The 18,406-nt window shown below is 46.2% G+C and overlaps 1 protein-coding gene across 1 annotated transcript in view; it reads left to right on the top strand.

Moving 5' to 3' along the window:
• The window catches only part of cdh13 (cadherin 13, H-cadherin (heart)), a 221,948-nt gene that overhangs the window by 175,530 nt on the left and 28,012 nt on the right, over nt 1-18,406 (top strand). The window contains exon 12 of the mRNA XM_078283279.1: nt 9,846-9,988. Coding sequence (XP_078139405.1) covers nt 9,846-9,988 — 143 coding nt within the window. The remainder of the gene's footprint in view (nt 1-9,845; nt 9,989-18,406) is intronic.

Raw genomic sequence — 18,406 nt, 5'->3', positions numbered from 1 at the left:
AAATGAAATAAAAAAAATTGATTTTGCCTAGAACCATGTGCCCCATCTCTTTCTCTCTCCTCTCTCTGTCTCTCTTTTTTTTTTCTCTCTCTCTCTCTCTGTGTCTCTGTAATCCATTTCCAACCCAGCACATTAAAAATTAACCCAGCAAAAAGATCCAAAAACTGCAGACCGAGCAACTGGGTCATTCATATAACTCAGCAACTTTCAGGGTAGCTAAGGCTAAGTCATCCACTGATAGCAGGAATAAGTATAGCAACCAGTTCTCTACATAGAGGACATCTAACAGCTTTTTACTCATCAACATTATGAATTTTCCTACAGGAATAATTCAAATTTCATCTAATTACAATAGTTAAAAGTTTTCTTTATTAGATGAATACATGCCCACATATAAACATGTGATTGGTTACACTGAGGTTTGTCACACTTATACACACATAGCTTTGCATTCTGCTGATACTGCTTGTTGATAGTGAATCAATTTTTGTGGGCATAGCATGTCAAAATAGCATCAGGAGACCCTTTTACTTGACCTGTACAAAACAGAGCAGAACGCTATTGGGCTCCTTGAAGCCCCTAATTTACTAAAGCACCACCCAGTACAGGACAGGGCCATGTGACTGGCTACTGGTTGAGGTAGCGTGGCAACACGGGCTGTCACAGAGAAAGTTTCAAGGATATGAGTTTTGTGGGTTTTTCATGTGTCACAGCACTTTTTAATGTCACATTGCAGCATGAAAACAAGCTGAGTCACACCGTCTCCTCCGTTTGTTTCCCTTTCTGTTCTCTGTCCTTCTGGGATGAGAGGGGGGCTGATTACAGGCCAGTCAGATGTGTAGATTTGTTTCTCATTTCCAGCAGCTGAGTAAAGGCGTGCCAAACGTGTGGTGAGGGAGGAAGGAGAGAGAGAGAGAGAGAGAGAGAGAGAGGCAGAGGGAGGCTTCAGTCACACAGTCACTATGCCAGGAAATAATTAAAACAATCCTAAAGGATGCCAAGAGGAACAGGGAGAGAGGGACGCTGTGCTGTGAAGCACAAATAAATTGCTTTTCTTCATGTTAATTACAGGGTTATGATTTTCAACTGATGCAAAGAGGTGCTATTTTGCGCCTTATTATGATAATAAATTTTGTGTTGTGTGCCGTGTTACTCAGGCATGCTAATTTATGGAAATGATGTTACGCCAACTGGTGTTGTCCTCATTCAGTCGGTGTGCATGTGTGCACATACATACAGGTACATGACTGTTTGCCTGCTCGCTGCATGCAAGGGAGTGTCCTTGCATAGTCCCGTCTGCTCCTGCCAAATATTGACAATGCAAACCATTCTTTTTCATCCTTGATTTTCCTCCGCTCTCCGGCGCTCTCTGCTGACTGTTACTCTTAACTCGGCTCACAGCGCCTCTTTGTTCCCCGTACTCGGCGGACCTTCCGCAGTCGCTGAGTGGCGTTGGCAGAGAGCCTCCACTAGACTTTTACCGAGTACCTGGCTCAGAGCAGACAACAGTCGACGGGCCAAAAAAAAGAGTGAAGAGCGCTTTATTTCATCTTAACCTATGAGTGATGTGTCCACCTTGAGGATTTTCGGAGCGTCTGCAAAAAGATGAATCAAAAGTTAAGTCGGATCCATATTGAAACACATCATTTCTGCCCAGGTGTAGCGGACTGAAGCGAGGGTGGGATACCGCATCGGTAACTCAAAAGAGGAGACAGCCAGAGCAAACAGACAGGCAGTCTTCTCTGATGCTGCCACCCGCGGTGACATGCGTGGTGGATATCAAAGTGAGAAGAAGAAGTGGAGGGGAAGAAAAGTGAAGAGGCTTTCATCACTCTGCACAGACAGAATCATCTCTCTGTCTGTCTGTCTTCCTGTCTGTCTGTCTGTCTCTCTCCAACACGCCCCCGTTCTCTCTCTAATTCACTCAAACAGCATCACCTCCAAGTTTGGCTGAGAATCTTGGCTTGTTGCTTGTTGCGTAACCCATCGACGATCAAAGCCATCCACGCACTCACTAATACACTGCAAACTCTGTGTGTTCCCGCAGACAAATCTCCATATGTCAAGGCCAGGCTTTGACAGGAGATGGCTTTCTAAGGAGGACTCCAGATGGATGGAAAGAGGAAAGAGTTTGAACCACACACTAATGACAGACCCTCCTGCCTTATGAAGTTGACAGCTACTCCTGATTACCAGTCACTCTCTCCAGCCCTCACATATCCACATACATCGGAACACGTTCACCGTTTTGCAAATGCACACACACATACTTCGCACACTTGCACAAAGACAAACCAAGAAACCTCGACCGAGTCTCCGTGACAGATGATTGATGCGACATGCACCTACGTTTGCTTTTCCCCCTCCTCAGCACTGTCACATTTATTTCCCCCGTACAGACCTGCTGCACCGTGCTGATACAGAGCAGAAATATGAACAGGTGTGACGTGGGTAATTTGTCCACATGGCCCGGAGCAGTGCTGGGCAAAAACTGGGCAGCTCAGCTGGGTTTAAAGTTGAAATCCAGCCCAGAGCGGCTGACCAAGGTCTTTGTAGCCGACCACAAAGGGAGTCGCTGATTTTTCAAGCACAATGGCATCAAAGCCAAATGTTCTCCCGCCTTCCCTCCTTCCCTCTCCCTCCCTCTCTCTGTCAGAAAAAAAAATAAAAAGTGACAGAATTTTCAATCTGCCTCAAAGTGTGTTATCGCAGATCAAAAGGAATGCAAATGATTTTTGCCCCTGTCTCGTATTACGGTTAACGTCAGCTGGCGGGCCCGCTTTAGCTCCGCGACGCGCACTCGGAAGTGAGACGCGCTCCTTGTTTCCACTCCTCCTCCTCTCCGCCGTGGCGGTGGGAGGGCCCGTCGAGGGCCCCGTGCCAGCCAGCCCAACGACTGGCACCTCGCGCGACACGCCGAGAGACGAAATAGAGCTGAGAGGAGTCGCAGATAGAGAGCGGGGAGAACTCGTTTTCATTACACACTTATTCACACTCGCGGTCCCACGCATCCCCCGTCTTATCGCCGTCCTCGATCCCTCTCCTTATCTCGCTCTCCCTGCTCCCTGCTCTCCGCCCCCCCCTCTTTCTTTCCATCCTTCTCCCGCTTTGCTAGCTGTGAATTTGGATGGAGTGTACGGTCGTTACGGCCAAACACAGTCTGCTCAACCTCTGTACTATTACAGCGTGTCTTTTGATTGATGTTCTCATATCTATTGCTCACACACACTCAGCAGCTCTCTGATAGAAACAGACTATTAGCATTGGCTCGGTGCCGTCTCCTCTCTCTCTCTCTCTCTCTCTCTCTCTCTCTCTCTCTCTCTCTCTCTCAGTAAGTTAGACTCCAATCACTGGCAGATCTTGCTGGCAGGAGAGAGCGAGAGAGAGGCACAGAGAGAAAGAGAGAGAGTGTGAGAGAGAGATAGATAAAGAGAGTAAGATGGAGTGAGAGCCAGCAGAGACTGAGGACACAGAAAGAAGGAGAGAGACAGACAGAGACAGAGTGAGAGAGAGAGAGAGGGGGGGGGGGAGTGAGAGAAAAGCATAATAAGTTTTCCCGTAATATGCTGTCATTGCCCTACAACTTATGAGCGTATGAGTGTACACTTGTCTAAGTTGCAGTGCACTGCAGAAAACTGAAAGTAGGGAACACTGACACTTTAAATCAATACCAGGCTCTTTGCATGGGGTTGCTGGTGTGTGTGTGTGTCTGTGTGTGTGTGTGTGGTGAGAGAGAGAGAGAGAGGGAGACACGGAGAGAGCTACATTAACCTAAGTGTTGCACAAATTCATTCAATTTCGTATTACAGTTTCATATCAGCAGAAAATGGCCGGTTTATTTCACCCTATATCAACCGCCAAACAGAGCAGAGGCATATAACCTTTTCCCCTCTTTATCTACCTGTACTTACGGTCATTTAAAATATTCAAATGATATGCATATCCCTTGGTCTCAGACAGTTCGCTGCTGAATCATTGTGCTTTACGGCCCCGCGGAAACAGCTGGGAAACGTGCGTCGCGCCGGTGCCGTGTGACACTGATCTTTGTCTCATTATGCATCGGCATCCACTCCACACTGCTGTGCATTTTAATCAGCTAAACAGTAGTGGAGTGAAGAGCTGCCAGGCTTTCTAGTGCCCCTGCCTGGGCATGTATTCATTAAGTACGTTAGAACAGCGGCTCTCAACAGTTTTGCTCACGAACTTCCGAAAATGAAGTGATGCCCCTACACAGGCACAAACACAGGGCGATGAACTCGGTCACCCAAAAAAACAAAAACAAAGGATGATTCACATTTTCATACTGTTTCACTTGGTCATTGAGGCGAGCCTTAAGGCAAAGTATTATTATTATGTTTTTTGCAAGGATGAAAAGTGCAAAAGTAAACGCATAAGCGCTGCGATATTCTTTGCTCGCCGCTCCCCAGGGGTCGGGGGGGGGGGGGGGCGGCAGGGCGGGGGTCCCGACCCCGAGGTTGAGAACCACTGCTTCGCTAGTCGAAACCAATTTACCTCTTAAGAGATAGCGAAGTCAATATAGCCGCGTGACCCGACCAGTCAGCCCGGATTGTTATGGCTGTTCTGTGAAACTTAATGATGCACGCGCGGAGAGGGAGGCGAGGGCATGAATATCTATCACGCCCCTGCACACCCACGCAGGCTTGACACAGCATAAAAAAAACTGGCTTGGCTTTAAGGGAGAGATGGATGAGTTCAGTGGCAGCGAGGGGAGCTTCATGCGGACTCTAACCGGATCTGTAGCGGTGGATGTCAGGACGGGGGAGTTTGCATGTGTGTGTGTGTGTGTTTCAGTGTATGCGTGTTTGTCTCCCACCGTGCAGCTTTAACTTGCAGTAGTTGTTATTCTCACCTTCTTCCTTGAAAAGAAGGAACAAAGAAATGGAAGAAAGGCAGGAATGATTGAAAGTCCAACACTGAGTGGGTGGGCAGTCTTTGATTATTTTAGAATGCCACTACTTCATCCACACACTGTGCTGTCTCACTGATATGTGTAATATAAATGTGTAATATAAATCAAATACAGAGCAATAACTCCTGAGAGAGCGTTACTTTTCTGTGATTATGGGCATGACAGTGATGCAATAGGTAGCATCAGCATTACTAAACACCCCTAACTGCCATGAAGACAGCACCCATGGGTTTTCTACAGTGGCTACTAATGCATGTGTACTGTCTGAAAAGTGTACTACAAAGCAGTGTATGTACATAAGAATTAAAATAGGATTTGCTACACTACAAGAGATGGCATAGCAACAAATTGGTAGAAATCTCAGCATGGTTGGAACATGTTGTGGGCCAGTCAGACTGCTTGGTTGAAACTACCATTGTATAATATCACATATGTAATCCAGTCATAATCCAGGTCTGCTGTTATACTTGAAGACATGAGAAAAGTCTATTGTGATTAATAAACAAAACCAGATTGATCATAAGATGGAGAATCCCGCCACAAAGAGGACGCATTGGCACAAACAATATGTGAAAGCAAAAAGAAGAAAGAAAACTGAAGGAGTTCCACCTAATTGTTCCTACTGTTCACCCAGCAAACCTAAGTGCATTCAATTTAGATACTGCAGCAGACAACCAAACAATATCCTCAGGAAGAGTCTACTTAGAAAAGAAGTGTCAGCAACACATCGTACTTAAGTGAAAGCAAACAAGAGCAATAATCAGCATTTATGCAAAGACCTTTCCTTTATAGCTCTCACTTTTCAGCTTTTATCTTCCCTCTAAATTGGCTCTCAGCACAATATTCTCTCTCTGTGTTTCTCTCTAACACCTGCTATTGACACACACGCACACAGTATACTGTATATGCCACCATTTTGCCCCTGATGTAACTTGATTGTAACCGGATGCCAAGCCTCATCCTCCCAAGACATCCTGCTGAGTTTCTGGGAAGACTGTGGAACAGAAGTCTTAGATCAGAGCTAGAGAGACCTCATCCGTCTCAACACACCCACACGGGCGACAGAGAAGCTCTCTTCCTAGATAAAAACTTCCAAATTAGCTGTCAGCATAAATTATTTCCATTCTCATTATTTATTGGTCAAGACGTTCTTTTTGCTCTTTCCTTCCTTCACACCAGGTTTTTTGTGCCGTCCGTATGGCATTGAATTTCAATTTCCTGCACTTTTTTTTTTTCTTACTCTACTGTATCTTTGCAAATAAGTGCATGCAGAACAAATGGCCAAAGAGTCAAATGGCCGCCCCTCTAGTGAATCGCTTGTTTTTCAAAAACCTTGCAAATGCAGTTTTCACAAATCATTGCATTCCCGCCTCGAAAAGCAGATCGTAGCAACTTTTTATACGACTCGTAATTTCCACCGGTCTTTTGTTTTTTTTTCACCAAATTAACACTGAATGGCCTCACGTTTTTCAGAAAAGCTTATGTAAAAAAATAAACAAGACAGAAAAAACTCGGCGTAGGCTGGTATTGTATTATTTCTGCGGCCCTGGATAACCTCTAATGAGACACCTTGACAGGGAGACAGATGCACCAGCCTTCTGCCAGCCCCGACCGGGCTCCTCTGTGTCCTCTTACAGCTAAGGGCAGTCCCTTACCAAAACACACACACACACACACACACACACACCACTACACCCCACCCCTGACTGGGCTCTGATGTCGTCTATAGCAGCTCAGAGTAGTCCCTAAGGGTGTAGCTATGGCAGTCCAGTGGAAAGAGCAATATTATGGCCTGTTCTCTCTAACATTGGGGTCACAGTGTGTGCCTCGCAACACGGCACTTTCTGCCATTCAAGCAAAAACCGGGGCAAATCACCTTGCTATCTTGAGAATTATTCTACAGCGCAAGCAGAAAGTACTACGGGCCACTTTTGCTTGAAGTTGTGTGTGTTTTACTGCGTGTGTGTGGGTGTGTGTGCATGCACGTGGGCGTGTGTGTGCGCAGCCAAATTAGCAAGTGCGCTTTATCGCTGTGTTTGTGCGCTGTCTCTTTTGTTGACTGATCTGTTTGGGCCTACTCTGGTTTTGGAGATAAACACGAATATCCAGATATGAATATTCCTAATGGCTTTTTAATGTCTTTCTAATTTGCCCTTTAAAGGGCTCTAATGGACTGTCCCCGTGTTTGTACAGAGAGGAGGAACGGTGGATCTGAGTCATTTAGTGGTTGCCATTGAGCCCGCAGTAGAGTAGACAGCGGCATTAGACTTTATGGATTCAGAACTTCTACTGTAGGGAGGAACATAATACCCTGATATTTCACTTCTAAGCCCGCCTAACTGGATTGTGTCTTGCTGTCAGCTCTTACAAACCCTCCTGTCTCCAGAAGGTTCCCAGGGTTTGAGCGCTAGAATGGATCCAGCGCTTTTAGGTGGAATGAAAATGAACAGTCAAGGAAAGATGTTATGAATACTGACTGGTGGGGTCGCTTTGCTGTATTTCAGACTTCAATCCCTGGTTAACAGAGGGGGATTTTCACTTTACTCGGAGAGAAGTATCAGGGCAGAGTATGTAGAAATGTATTGCACAGCAGATGTTTTGGAGGTGTTTTTCTTTTCTTTCTGTGATTTATTAAAAAGCTGTTTGTCGACAGCCACAGCTCTATAACATTAACACAAACATATACGTACATATACATACATGACATACACTACACTGTAGATATACTTGGACATAGACATAACTATACATATTGCGCATAATATATATCAGCAAAATAAAATGTCCATATGATTTAAATCAACTTTATCAGCAAATACCAAGTGATTGTTGCACTGAAACACAGAATAGTACTGAATCAAGGCGGTATAATATTTATGATGTGTCTTAAACAGTGGGGCAACAATATGTCATTACTTTGTGTTTGAGAGCATATGTGCTGCAAGCTGCAAATGTGTGTGTGTGTGTGTGTGTGTGTATGTGTGTGTCTCAGGGTTCGGTGATGACTAAGGGTTGATATAACACAGAGATCACAGTGTGTGTCTGATAGTGTAGCCAGTGATGGGCGGAGTGGGACATATGGAGGTTAATAGCCTGTGAGAATGGCTCTGTTGCACTGAAGGAGCCGGCCTTATGAATCATCAGTGTATGTGTGCATTTGCATGTGTGTGTGTGTGTGTGTGTGTGTGTGTGTGTGCTTGTGTGTAAATGATATATTTTCACTGATATGTATGTCTTTTGTAAAGAGCAGCATGGAATTAGATCTATATACAGTATATGTGTGTGTGTGTGTGTGTGTGTGTGTGTGTGTGTGTGTGTGTGTGTGAGATAAAGAGAGTGTGTGCTCTACATTGAAATCTGCATTATCTTTACTCCAGCGTTCTCAGTGCCTTGCCTCCTTTGTTACAGTAAAACACATGTGGGGGTTAACAATAGTCATTGGCAGAGAAAGTGTGTGTGTGTGTGTGTGTGTGTGTGTGTGTGTGTGTGAGCGAGAGAAAGGGGAGAGGTGCGAGCAGAGGTTGATTACAAAGCCATTTCCCAAGGCTTTGTTGCGCTCTGTTAGCTGAAGAGCTCTGTTTCAAAGACAATTTGTCTACCGCTGAGCACTTTGGTGATGTGTGGCCTTGTGTTGAAAGAACTGTGGTCACGTGTGTGTGAGAGAGCGAGAGATGGAGAGAGAGAGAGACATAGAGAGAGAGTTATCTGTTTGTGTGCACGTTGTTCTGTAAGGAAACCCACAAACATCGTTCATTTCCCTTCCACCAAGTGTGTGCATAGATGTGTGTGTGTGTGTGTGTGTTCATGCAGGTGTGTGTGTGTCTTAGAGCACCTGAGCTCCTAAGTCAGTCATTTGTGACATTAACACAGATGCAAGCCCCTTCCAATCACCATCTACTAGCCATCAGCGGCCGGCTGAGTGGCCACATTAGTGGGGTCGCGATCCGCGCTGCAGCTCGTTTCCAAGGCGATGCCAGCTTGGCCGTTACCCCCCCCTGGGTTTTTGGAGTGTTCATCCATCATCTTCAGACCTCAGTCCTGCAATGACCGCTGCTGCAGGCACGCACACACAGACACACACACACACACACACACACACACACACACAGAGGCACATGCACACTAAACATTCACGCACACACACTTTAAATACACCCAAGCCATCCAGTGTCTCACTTTGGCTGATGAAACCTCATCCAACTGCAGCCCACCACTGCTCCGTCGTTTTGCAATATCACATTTGCTGTATCCTTCAAAGAGACAGTGACACTCATCTCGCAAAAGGAAATATTTTATCTGTCTACCATGACTGGCTGCTGTCCAGTGAAGAACAGCCTTTCCTCGGACACGGCATGAAAACGCGGGTTTCTAACTCACCTGAAGGAAACTCGTCCACTGCCAATTTAAAACAGCTGCGTGGCAATATTGCAGCGGTTCCTCAAGGTATCTCAAAGAGCTGCTTCTCTTTGTAAGGGCTGACTGAAAGTGCCGTTGATTGATGTCTTTTCAGAAGCTGTGTGCCACTCAGTCCAAAAATATTGACCTGTGAAGCCTTGTATTTCCAATTTTTTCCCTTTCATTTAATTGACAGCTGACCTTGTTGCACGTTTCATGTTTCAAGATGTTGTCGGCGTCCTGCAGAAACTATGTGTTTCTATAAACGCAGTTCCCGAGCAGTCTGAAAACGCAAGTTGATTTTGCCGCTGCATTTTGACATTTCACAATGCAGTATCAATGGTTTCATTTGGTCCCACAGGGCAGGAGATGCTGTGTGCTTGGAAAATTGGAAAGACTGAGATTTTTCTGCAAGATACAGACAGACAGTGTGTAGTTGATGCTCCGGTGCTTACGTTTAAAGCTCATTACTGAATGGTGTGACTATGGTTGACAGTTTTTTTTTTTTTCTTTCTCACAGGTACGCTATCCTGCGAGACCCGGCAGGCTGGCTGAGCGTGAACCCAGTCAGGGGAACTGTCAACACTTCAGCCCCACTGGACCGCGAGTCGCCATATGTCCATGACAACAAATACACTGCTGTCTTCATCGCTACAGATAACGGTGAGTTTGACACACACTATGTAAAACGCAATAGGTGAGAGACATAATAAAACATATTTTAAAGAAATAAACTGCAACATTTTCAGAGAAATAAATCTGTTTTGAAATAAGTCTGTTTTTCTACTTTCTATGGCCGACTGGTATAACACAACAGTGATTCAACCTAAACCCAGCTCATGAAAGCTTTTACATTTGCTGTTCCAAAAAATCCTTGGTGATGCGTTTCCAGCAGCAACAACAGCGGTTTATTTGGAATAAACAGAAGAAGAACTGGGTAGTTATCATGAGCAGCGACAGCCACCATGGCTGAACAGACAAAGAGAAGAGCTGTAGCCACCTACAGAAACTCAAACTGCATCAACAGAAAATCCAAGGAAAAAGACGTCACAGTACTGGACACACTGTTTGATTGACAGGTGATTTCTGGGAAGAGCAGTGCAGAAACACCACAGCAATGAGCGCTTAGCACCAAAGATGTTCTATAAGCTATTCAAGGGGTTTCAATGGTGACGAAGACACTAATATAGAAGAAGGCTGAAGAAGTCTCCCCACCGTTCGATTCACTATTTTAGCACTGATTAGCATTTCACAGAACTCCTCTTGGGTGACGAGTGTCAGTGCAGCAGCTTTGCAGCAAGCATGTAAAAAGTAGGACTTCTTCCATTTGCACAGCACAGGTGCGCTCTTGCAAAGGACTCACCCTGTCTGTTTGGTTCACCTGGCCACGGTGAAACTGTCGTTATCCCGCGGACAACGAGACGGCCTTTAGTGGCGCTGTCAGCGTCGGACCATATCGCACCATATGGCCGCATGGTTGGCAGCGTCGGCGGAGCTGCCGCTCAGAGCCACGCTGAGGCACTGATGAAAGTATCGAGTGTCCCGGTGTCTCTGTCTCTCTCTCTCTGTCTCCCGCTCTCTCTTTCTCCCTATCTATCTATCTGGTCTCCTGCGCTCAGGGTGATTCTGACAGATCCATTAGAGAGCCTGTGAGATTCTATTAGTAGGCAGCAGAATAGCGCCGTCGTGCCGGGGAATGCAGCAGCCCTAGAAAGATGAGCGCTCGGAAGAGGAGTAAGGATGTGGGTAGGAGGAGGAGGAGGAGGAGGCGGGAGGGAGACGAAGAAGGGGAAGGAAGGAACATGGAGATAACAGGAAGAGATATACAGAGTCGGGGAAGTGGGGAGGAGAGGAAGGGGGAGGATTATAAGTGGAGAAAGAGTAAGAATAGTATTGGAGCCAGAGGAGGAATGAGGAGGGAGGGGAAGGCGATACAGCTTGATGTTATTTTAAACTTTTTAAATATACTGATTGCTGCACTGTTATGCATCTCACTCTTCTACAGTTGTCCATTGTATTGTGCATGTGTGTACATATGTGTATATGTCTAAGTGCAGGGGAATCAAATGTGTCTGGGTCCATGCTGCTGCTGGACCACAATTCCATAAGAAATTAACTTTATTAACCACCAGTACCATAAAAATCCCTGCTCCCACACCTTTAATGACCTACTCTGGCTGTGTGTGTGCTTGCGTGTGTGTGTGTGTGTGTGTGTGCGTGTGTTTGAAACATGAGCAGAATACTGATATCTCCTCGACCTCTGCCTCGCCTCTGTTGCTGAGCGCTCTGTCATTGACAGGCCAAATTTGCTCCTTCCCCGCAGCGATCTGTGCAGTGACTGTATGACAACCCACCTATGTAGACTACTAACAGGATATCGATTGACCCTAACATCTTCATCTTTATCTTTATGTGGAGAACTCAGGTGAATACCGCCCCGCGCCCCGAGAGTGGGAGGGGGCGGGGTGGTATTCAGGGAGGAGGTGAAAAGGAGAAGTGTAGGAGATAAGTGCCTGTGCACGAAGGACAATGGGGGAAAAAATATTCTGAAATAGGAGAAAATAGATTGGACGAAATAGATAGGAACGGAGGGGAAAGAGAGTGAGAGAGGGGTCTTTAACAGCATTGCATTACAGAATGTATCCAGGTTTAATTTATCTTATTTCATTACGTCTGATATTAAAAATGTATCTCCTGTATCGACCGTGAAATCAGATTCTCACCTATTCTAGAATATGGCTTCCTCAAAATGCAAATATACTGCCTGTAACCTTTGGGCTCGTCATGTATAAGAGCAGAGACGTGACTGCCGGGTTGACAGTGTGGCAGTGGGACTGCAATTATTTCTTATTACACCCATCTCATTTCTCAATCCAACATTTTCTCCTTTGCCAGGGTAAAGAATCATAGGCCGGTCCCGCGGCCAGCTTAAGCCTACTTGACCTTGAGTGCTAGCTTGAAACGGGGAGTATACTCTTGGTAAATCTTTTGCATGGTTAGCAGCAGATTGACTGTAGCTCCTGGTTAACAGCATGAGGGCAGGTCAGCTAGGGCGGCCCTCCAGGCTAGCAGCACAGATGGTGAAAGATGGAGTGAATATACTGCAGGGAGCGAAGCCAGGACCGAGGATGAGAGGCAGAGACGATAGACAGAAGGAGGACAGACATGAGAGGAAGAAGAAGAGGGAGGGATTGAGATATGGATTGGAGAGGAGAGGAGAGAAGAAAAGAGAAGAGGGGTGATTAAGAGATGATCTCTGGAGGCAATGAGATGATCATGTTGATGTCGAGGTCAAAGGTCATCCCAGCTGGACAATCATACAGCCGTATGAGTCTCTAGTCAGGACGTTACAGTCTGTTGCCATAGCAATCAACTGCACTTCCAGGAGAGGCAGACAGAGCCATTTGTCACTCCACGATGTGTGAAGTTGTAGATCTGCATGGTTTGTGTGTGTGGCCGTGCGCCTGCGCTTGTGCGTGCGCACGCATCTCCACATCTGTCAGTGTCTGCGCGGCGCTATTGTACACACACACACACACACACACACACGCACGCACACACACAATTTCTCCCTCCCTTCAGGTCTTTCTATTTCAGAGTTAATGACTGAAAAGCCGCAACCCAGTTTTGCCTCGGCAGCGGCACCTGCCAGGCCAGCGGAGCGGAGCGATATTGTTTGAGGAGATATTGTTCCAACCTGAGCAGAGGGCTTGACGGGCTGTTTATATAAACTCTCATCAGTCGCTGCTGGTTTTGCACGCCAACAGATTCTCTTCTGCTCTCTGATTCCCCACCGGGACGCCAGCTGTCCCCCCCCCCCCTCCTATCTTACACTCTTCTCCTTTCCTTCGCATTCAGGTTGTGTGTATATTCAGCGTCCGCGTGCATCTCTGTGTGCGCTGATGTTCGGTGTGAGCGGGCGCGCGTGTGTTCGTCCCGGCTTAACGTCTTTGTCCTGGTGCTATTCAGCGTCTCTCTGGCCTGCCCCGGTGTATCCAGGCTCTGCTGTGTGTTGTGGTTGAATGTTTTCTCCTGCTCCTCATTTAAATGTTAAACCGCCTCCTGGTGGGAGCCATTTGTCATTTGGAAGCATGAATACATTATCAAAGGCCCGGTCGCCCGAAAACACGTAGGCGCGGCACACATACTCGCACACACACACACACGCATGCACACACGCAGTCGTCAGTCTCTGCTACAACCAAACCTGCTATTAGAAACTCTTAAGATATGCATGAAAGAGCCAAGCGATGCCGATGTTTGCTTTGAACACATAGACGAACGAAGGAGAGACCTCCATTCAACACAAACTTAAGGGGCTGCGGTGTGTGTGTGTGTGTGTGTGTGTGTGTGTGTGTGTGTGTTTCTGTCTGTCTGTCTGTATCACGGTGAGGCAACCTCCACACAGTTGAAGAGGGAGCACCTGGTTAGAATGCACAGCTTTGTTAATTACAAGAATATCAAGTATCACACATACACACACACACACACACACACTCAGACGGAGCAGTGTGATAGGTCTCAGCATTCATCACAGTCAGATCACATCCACTCTGGTTTAAATCAGAAGCAGGAGGCAGAAGGAGGGAAGTGATGCTGAATTCTAATGGGTCACAGAAGGAAACTCTTTGGTGCTTGGGTGGATGTAAAACTAAATAGGATTGTGCTTATGTGCGTCTATGTGTGTGTGTGTGTGTGTGTGTGTGTGTGTTGTGTGTGTGTGTGTATCCGTCCATCTCTCTGTGACAGGTCTGCATAATAGGTTCATCATCTCTTCTCTAAAAAGAGAGAGAAAGACTGACAGTGGTTTTCTGCTGTCAGTAGCCGCGATACCCTCTGTGTGTGCGTGCGTCTGTGTGTGTGTTTCTGTGTGTGTGCGAGCGCGCCTTTGTCTGCGCGTCTCTGCGTGCGTCCGTCTTTGTATGTGATGTCTGCCACCGCGCTGCCTCATTGCCATACTAAGTGCTGGGAACCAGTGCGCCGCTCATTGCCGTAATGGGCTGAGTAATTTCCCTGTTTCGGGCCGGCCCTGATACAGTGATTTCACCGCTAAGTGTCTGTCATGTCTCCGGCACACAGCGAGGCAGGCTGGCAGGGCTAAATGCAGATAGATAGACTCATGTAGTGTCTTTAGCCGGCTGCCTCCAACTACAGCCTGGAAATAATAATGCATTATGAGTCAGCGTGTCAGCCCACTGCGCTCTATTGGGGACCCTCAGGCCAAGACAGGGGAGTTATGGAAGAAATGGAATAGAATAGAATCGCATAGACTGGAACAGAACACTGGTCTTGTACATCTGTGAATATGAATGTGAGTGGTAACTGAGGAGTGCTGAGTCTTTGGTTCTCCGTCTGGCTTTTAACTGGATAATGTAATTCCACTAAAGGCCTTGATTTAATTATTGATGAATCAACGTTTGACTAATGTGGGATTTGGGACTGGGCTGTTAACAGATAGAGGCACGCTGAATGCGAGCACTCAGCCGAGACCGCCGCGCTATAACTTGTCGGCGTGTTTGCGAGGCATCTATTATACTAGAGCCTTGAGACCTACAGCTAAAGAGCAGACTGCGTCTAACAGAGAGGTAGAGGCGGCGGGGGGAAGGCCGGTGTCGAGCAAGAGAAGAAAGGCGGCAGGGAAAGCGAGACGAGCTCATAAGAGACCGATGGGGGGGGGGAGGGTGAAAATTAGAAAATGACAATGAAGTGAAGGGGAAACGTGGGAAGGAGAGAAGAGAGTGAGGGAGGCCGTGTGAGTGAGAGGGACAGAGAGACAAAAAAAAAAAAAAAAAGAGCGGCGTGGGATTTCTGGGATGTGTTGCATCCGCCTCCTCCTCCTCCTCCTCTTCAGCTCTCACTGTCCGTCTCCATCTCTCTCCGTCAGTCCCTTTATGGAGACAGCCAGAGAGGTGAGCAGGTTAACTACCTTGCAGAAATGTGTTCCTGCCCAGCCAATCAATTATGACCCTGAGTCATAGGCAGGCAAGGGGTGACGCAGGCGTCGGGTAGCGGGGGGTAGGGGGGGTGGGGCGCGTAGGGGGAGGCGAGGCGTCCTGACCCGGGATAATGGCGGTGTAATGGGATATGCTCCGGAAAGCGCAGGAGATCACAGCCCCGATGCCGTCTTGCCGTCTGTTCTCTCCCCCGTCTCGCCGCCCTGCCTCATTAACCCCAAGCATACACTGTTCTCTCTCTCTCTCTCTCTCTCTCTCTCTCTCTCTCCCTCTCTCCTTCCTCCTCTTTCCCCTCTTTCATTCCCACCCCTCAAAGAACCTCTTGGGGAAATCAACATCTTGTCAACAGGCTCATGTCACGTCTGTGATTAAAGTGTTACCTTTGGTGCCAAGTTTGCCGAGAGGGGAAACTTTGTGTTGTTGGCTTGTTCCTCTTATCAGGCGGCGTCTCGCTTTGTGTCCTTGGAATACCGATTCATCTCGGAGATCAGAGGTTACCACTGCGACTGGCACATTAAAACAAACACGCCTCTGCCCACTCGGGCTGAAGGCGAGAGAGAGAGGGAGGGGAGAGAGAGAGGAGAGGGAGCTCGCCGAGTGCAGGGATATCAGGCTAATTATTTTACAGAATACAGAAAATACGGGCTATTTGGTGAACGAGTGCTTTCTTTAATGATGTGTGTAGTCAAATTTAAAAAGTCAGAGTGCCGCCCCCCTCCCCCCCCCCCCCCCCCCCTCCTCCTCCAGCACTTATGTTAGAGGATTTTCCACCGGTGCTCCCTCCGTGTGTGGATATGAACGGCTTTAAATGTGTGTTCTCTGGGTCTGGTTTTGATGACCCGGCTCCAAATGAGAGCAGCGGATGTGCAGAGATGGAGAGGAGAGATAGATAATGAAAGATGGATGGTGTGTGTGTGTGTGTGTGTGTCTGTGCCATAGGATGGGTGAGGAGGGGGGGGTTGTTCAATTACACAGCCTCACAGTTTCTTTGTTCCTGTAAAGGCCACCACAATTAGCGCCTGGAACTACAGCGCTAGAATCAGTGGGGATACGCTCAGTTATATCTGTGATATTCCCCCTCCTCCTGTGCACACACACGCCCACATACGTACGCACACACACACACACATACGCACACACACACACGCTCCCATCTGACAACACGCTGTTCTGATCAGCATATCTCTGACATTAGTGGAGCTACAGCCAATGCTTGAAAATGATTCAAGTGACAACAGTGAAAACCAGAAAGTGCATTTCTCTTCCAAGTTCATAAATGGCTGTATATGTACCATAGAAACATAAATAAAACCACTATTGTTTGACTTCGCTTTCTGTTTGATTTGGTTGTGCTTTAATGGAAAAGTTATAATCCAAAATTGTATCCAGAATTTGCAGACAACTTTTGCAGAAACATCAAACTATTTCTGTTCATGAAATGAAACATTTTGAAAAGAATTTAGACTTGTAGCTCTGATTGAAGAACAAGACAACAACAACAAAATAAAAGTAAGACGAGGTCAACAGATAAAAAGTGCTTTTTGATCATTTCACATCCATTGTTCCAAGTTGTGAGTAGCTTGAGCGCTGTGAGCGGTTAACAAACTGACTTTTAAGTTGTTTCATTTGGACCTGTCGGCACTTGTACACTTTGATCACGATTAGTCTTCTAGCAGCTTATCAGGGTAACAAATCCTGCATCAGAGTTTTTCCTCAGGGAGCGGCCCAATCTGAGAAATCTCCCAAGGAAGACAATTTTGGTGTTTAATTAGTACAAAAAAATCTTGCTGTGTAAGCCCACTCTAAGCCATATCAATACCCTCCTCCTCCAATCACTTGATATAATAGCCAGCAACTGATAACCCAAACTCTATTCTGAAAGTAATTTGCCAGACTAGCAGTGCTGCACCTGTCCCCTGCACCACTTTCCTCCCCGAAGTCATCTCTCTTAATGACTTTCGCCTATTGTAATTGGCTCTGGCTGGTTTCATTTACAGCGCTGATCAGCCAATCAGATTAGCGGGGTGTGATGTGATAGTGTTTGCCGAAGCCCCGAGGAGGCGGTGGTGAGTGATGGGACAGAATGAAGCGGGTTATCTGAAGGGAGTTTTAACAAGGTCTGGGATTTACAGTGGCCTGATGGAGGGGGAGAAAGTGGGAAATACAAAAACAGATATGCATTACACTGAGTTTACAGAATGAGAGAAGCACCTGGTGTTTCAGTGAAATGCGCTGACCAGGGGAATCGAGAAGTGAAGTGACATCTGTGATCCCTTATTTATTTCACTTTCAATTAAATCCACGATCCAAGGAGCAGCATCAGGATTTTTTCCCTTGAGGAGTAACGTTTGTGTTTGAATATGCAGTGCTTTATCTTTGAGTATCGTGTTGTTTTGACTGGACCATAATGAGCTCATAAGTACTTCATGTGGACCAGAGACACACTGATGAGTGATGAGACAGAGGGAGAAAATCCAACCTAAAGAAGAATTGACATAAATTGTTCAGATCATCTTTAAAAGTTCAATCAGTATTTGAACCAGACAATTCACTCTCTCAGAGCTTGAAACCAAAGAATGAAGGCTCTAGAATCTGTGATGTCATCAAGAGACAGAACTCTTGGACTCACAAAACCTTCTTAGGTAAAAAAATCTTAAGTGCTAGTTTTTTTTACGTAAGTTTAGTCTGATGTTAAGAAAGTTGATATTCATCACAATAGTTCTCAAGTATTTTCTTAACTTCCTTCTTATGAAAACTTTATGATAAATAAATGGAATTGTTGGTAGCAAAGTTCTCAAATTTGCTCTTAAAATATTTTCTTTAGGATACTTCCTACTGTTCCATGGCCCAGATTCATGAAATATTAAGATAAAGGAGAATTCTTACAAAGAAAATTCAGAACTTCGTAAGAAACTTCTTAATTGCAATTCCTCATTATTTTCTCAAGTTCTTAAGAACTTCTTATTTGTTTGTCTTAAGAAGTTTGCAACACTGGATGTTTATGTCAGAGTGATGGACAGAGGGGAGGACCTCCTTGTCTTTCTCTCCCAGCCACTGGACAGAAGATTTGCCAGATGAATGATGGCTTGTCTGGGGAGTCAATATTGTTTCACTTTTATGTGATTAG

This window comes from Centroberyx gerrardi, chromosome 4, assembly GCF_048128805.1.
Source record: "Centroberyx gerrardi isolate f3 chromosome 4, fCenGer3.hap1.cur.20231027, whole genome shotgun sequence".
Lineage (NCBI taxonomy): Eukaryota > Metazoa > Chordata > Actinopteri > Beryciformes > Berycidae > Centroberyx > Centroberyx gerrardi.
This window is presented reverse-complemented; position numbering and strand designations above follow the sequence as displayed.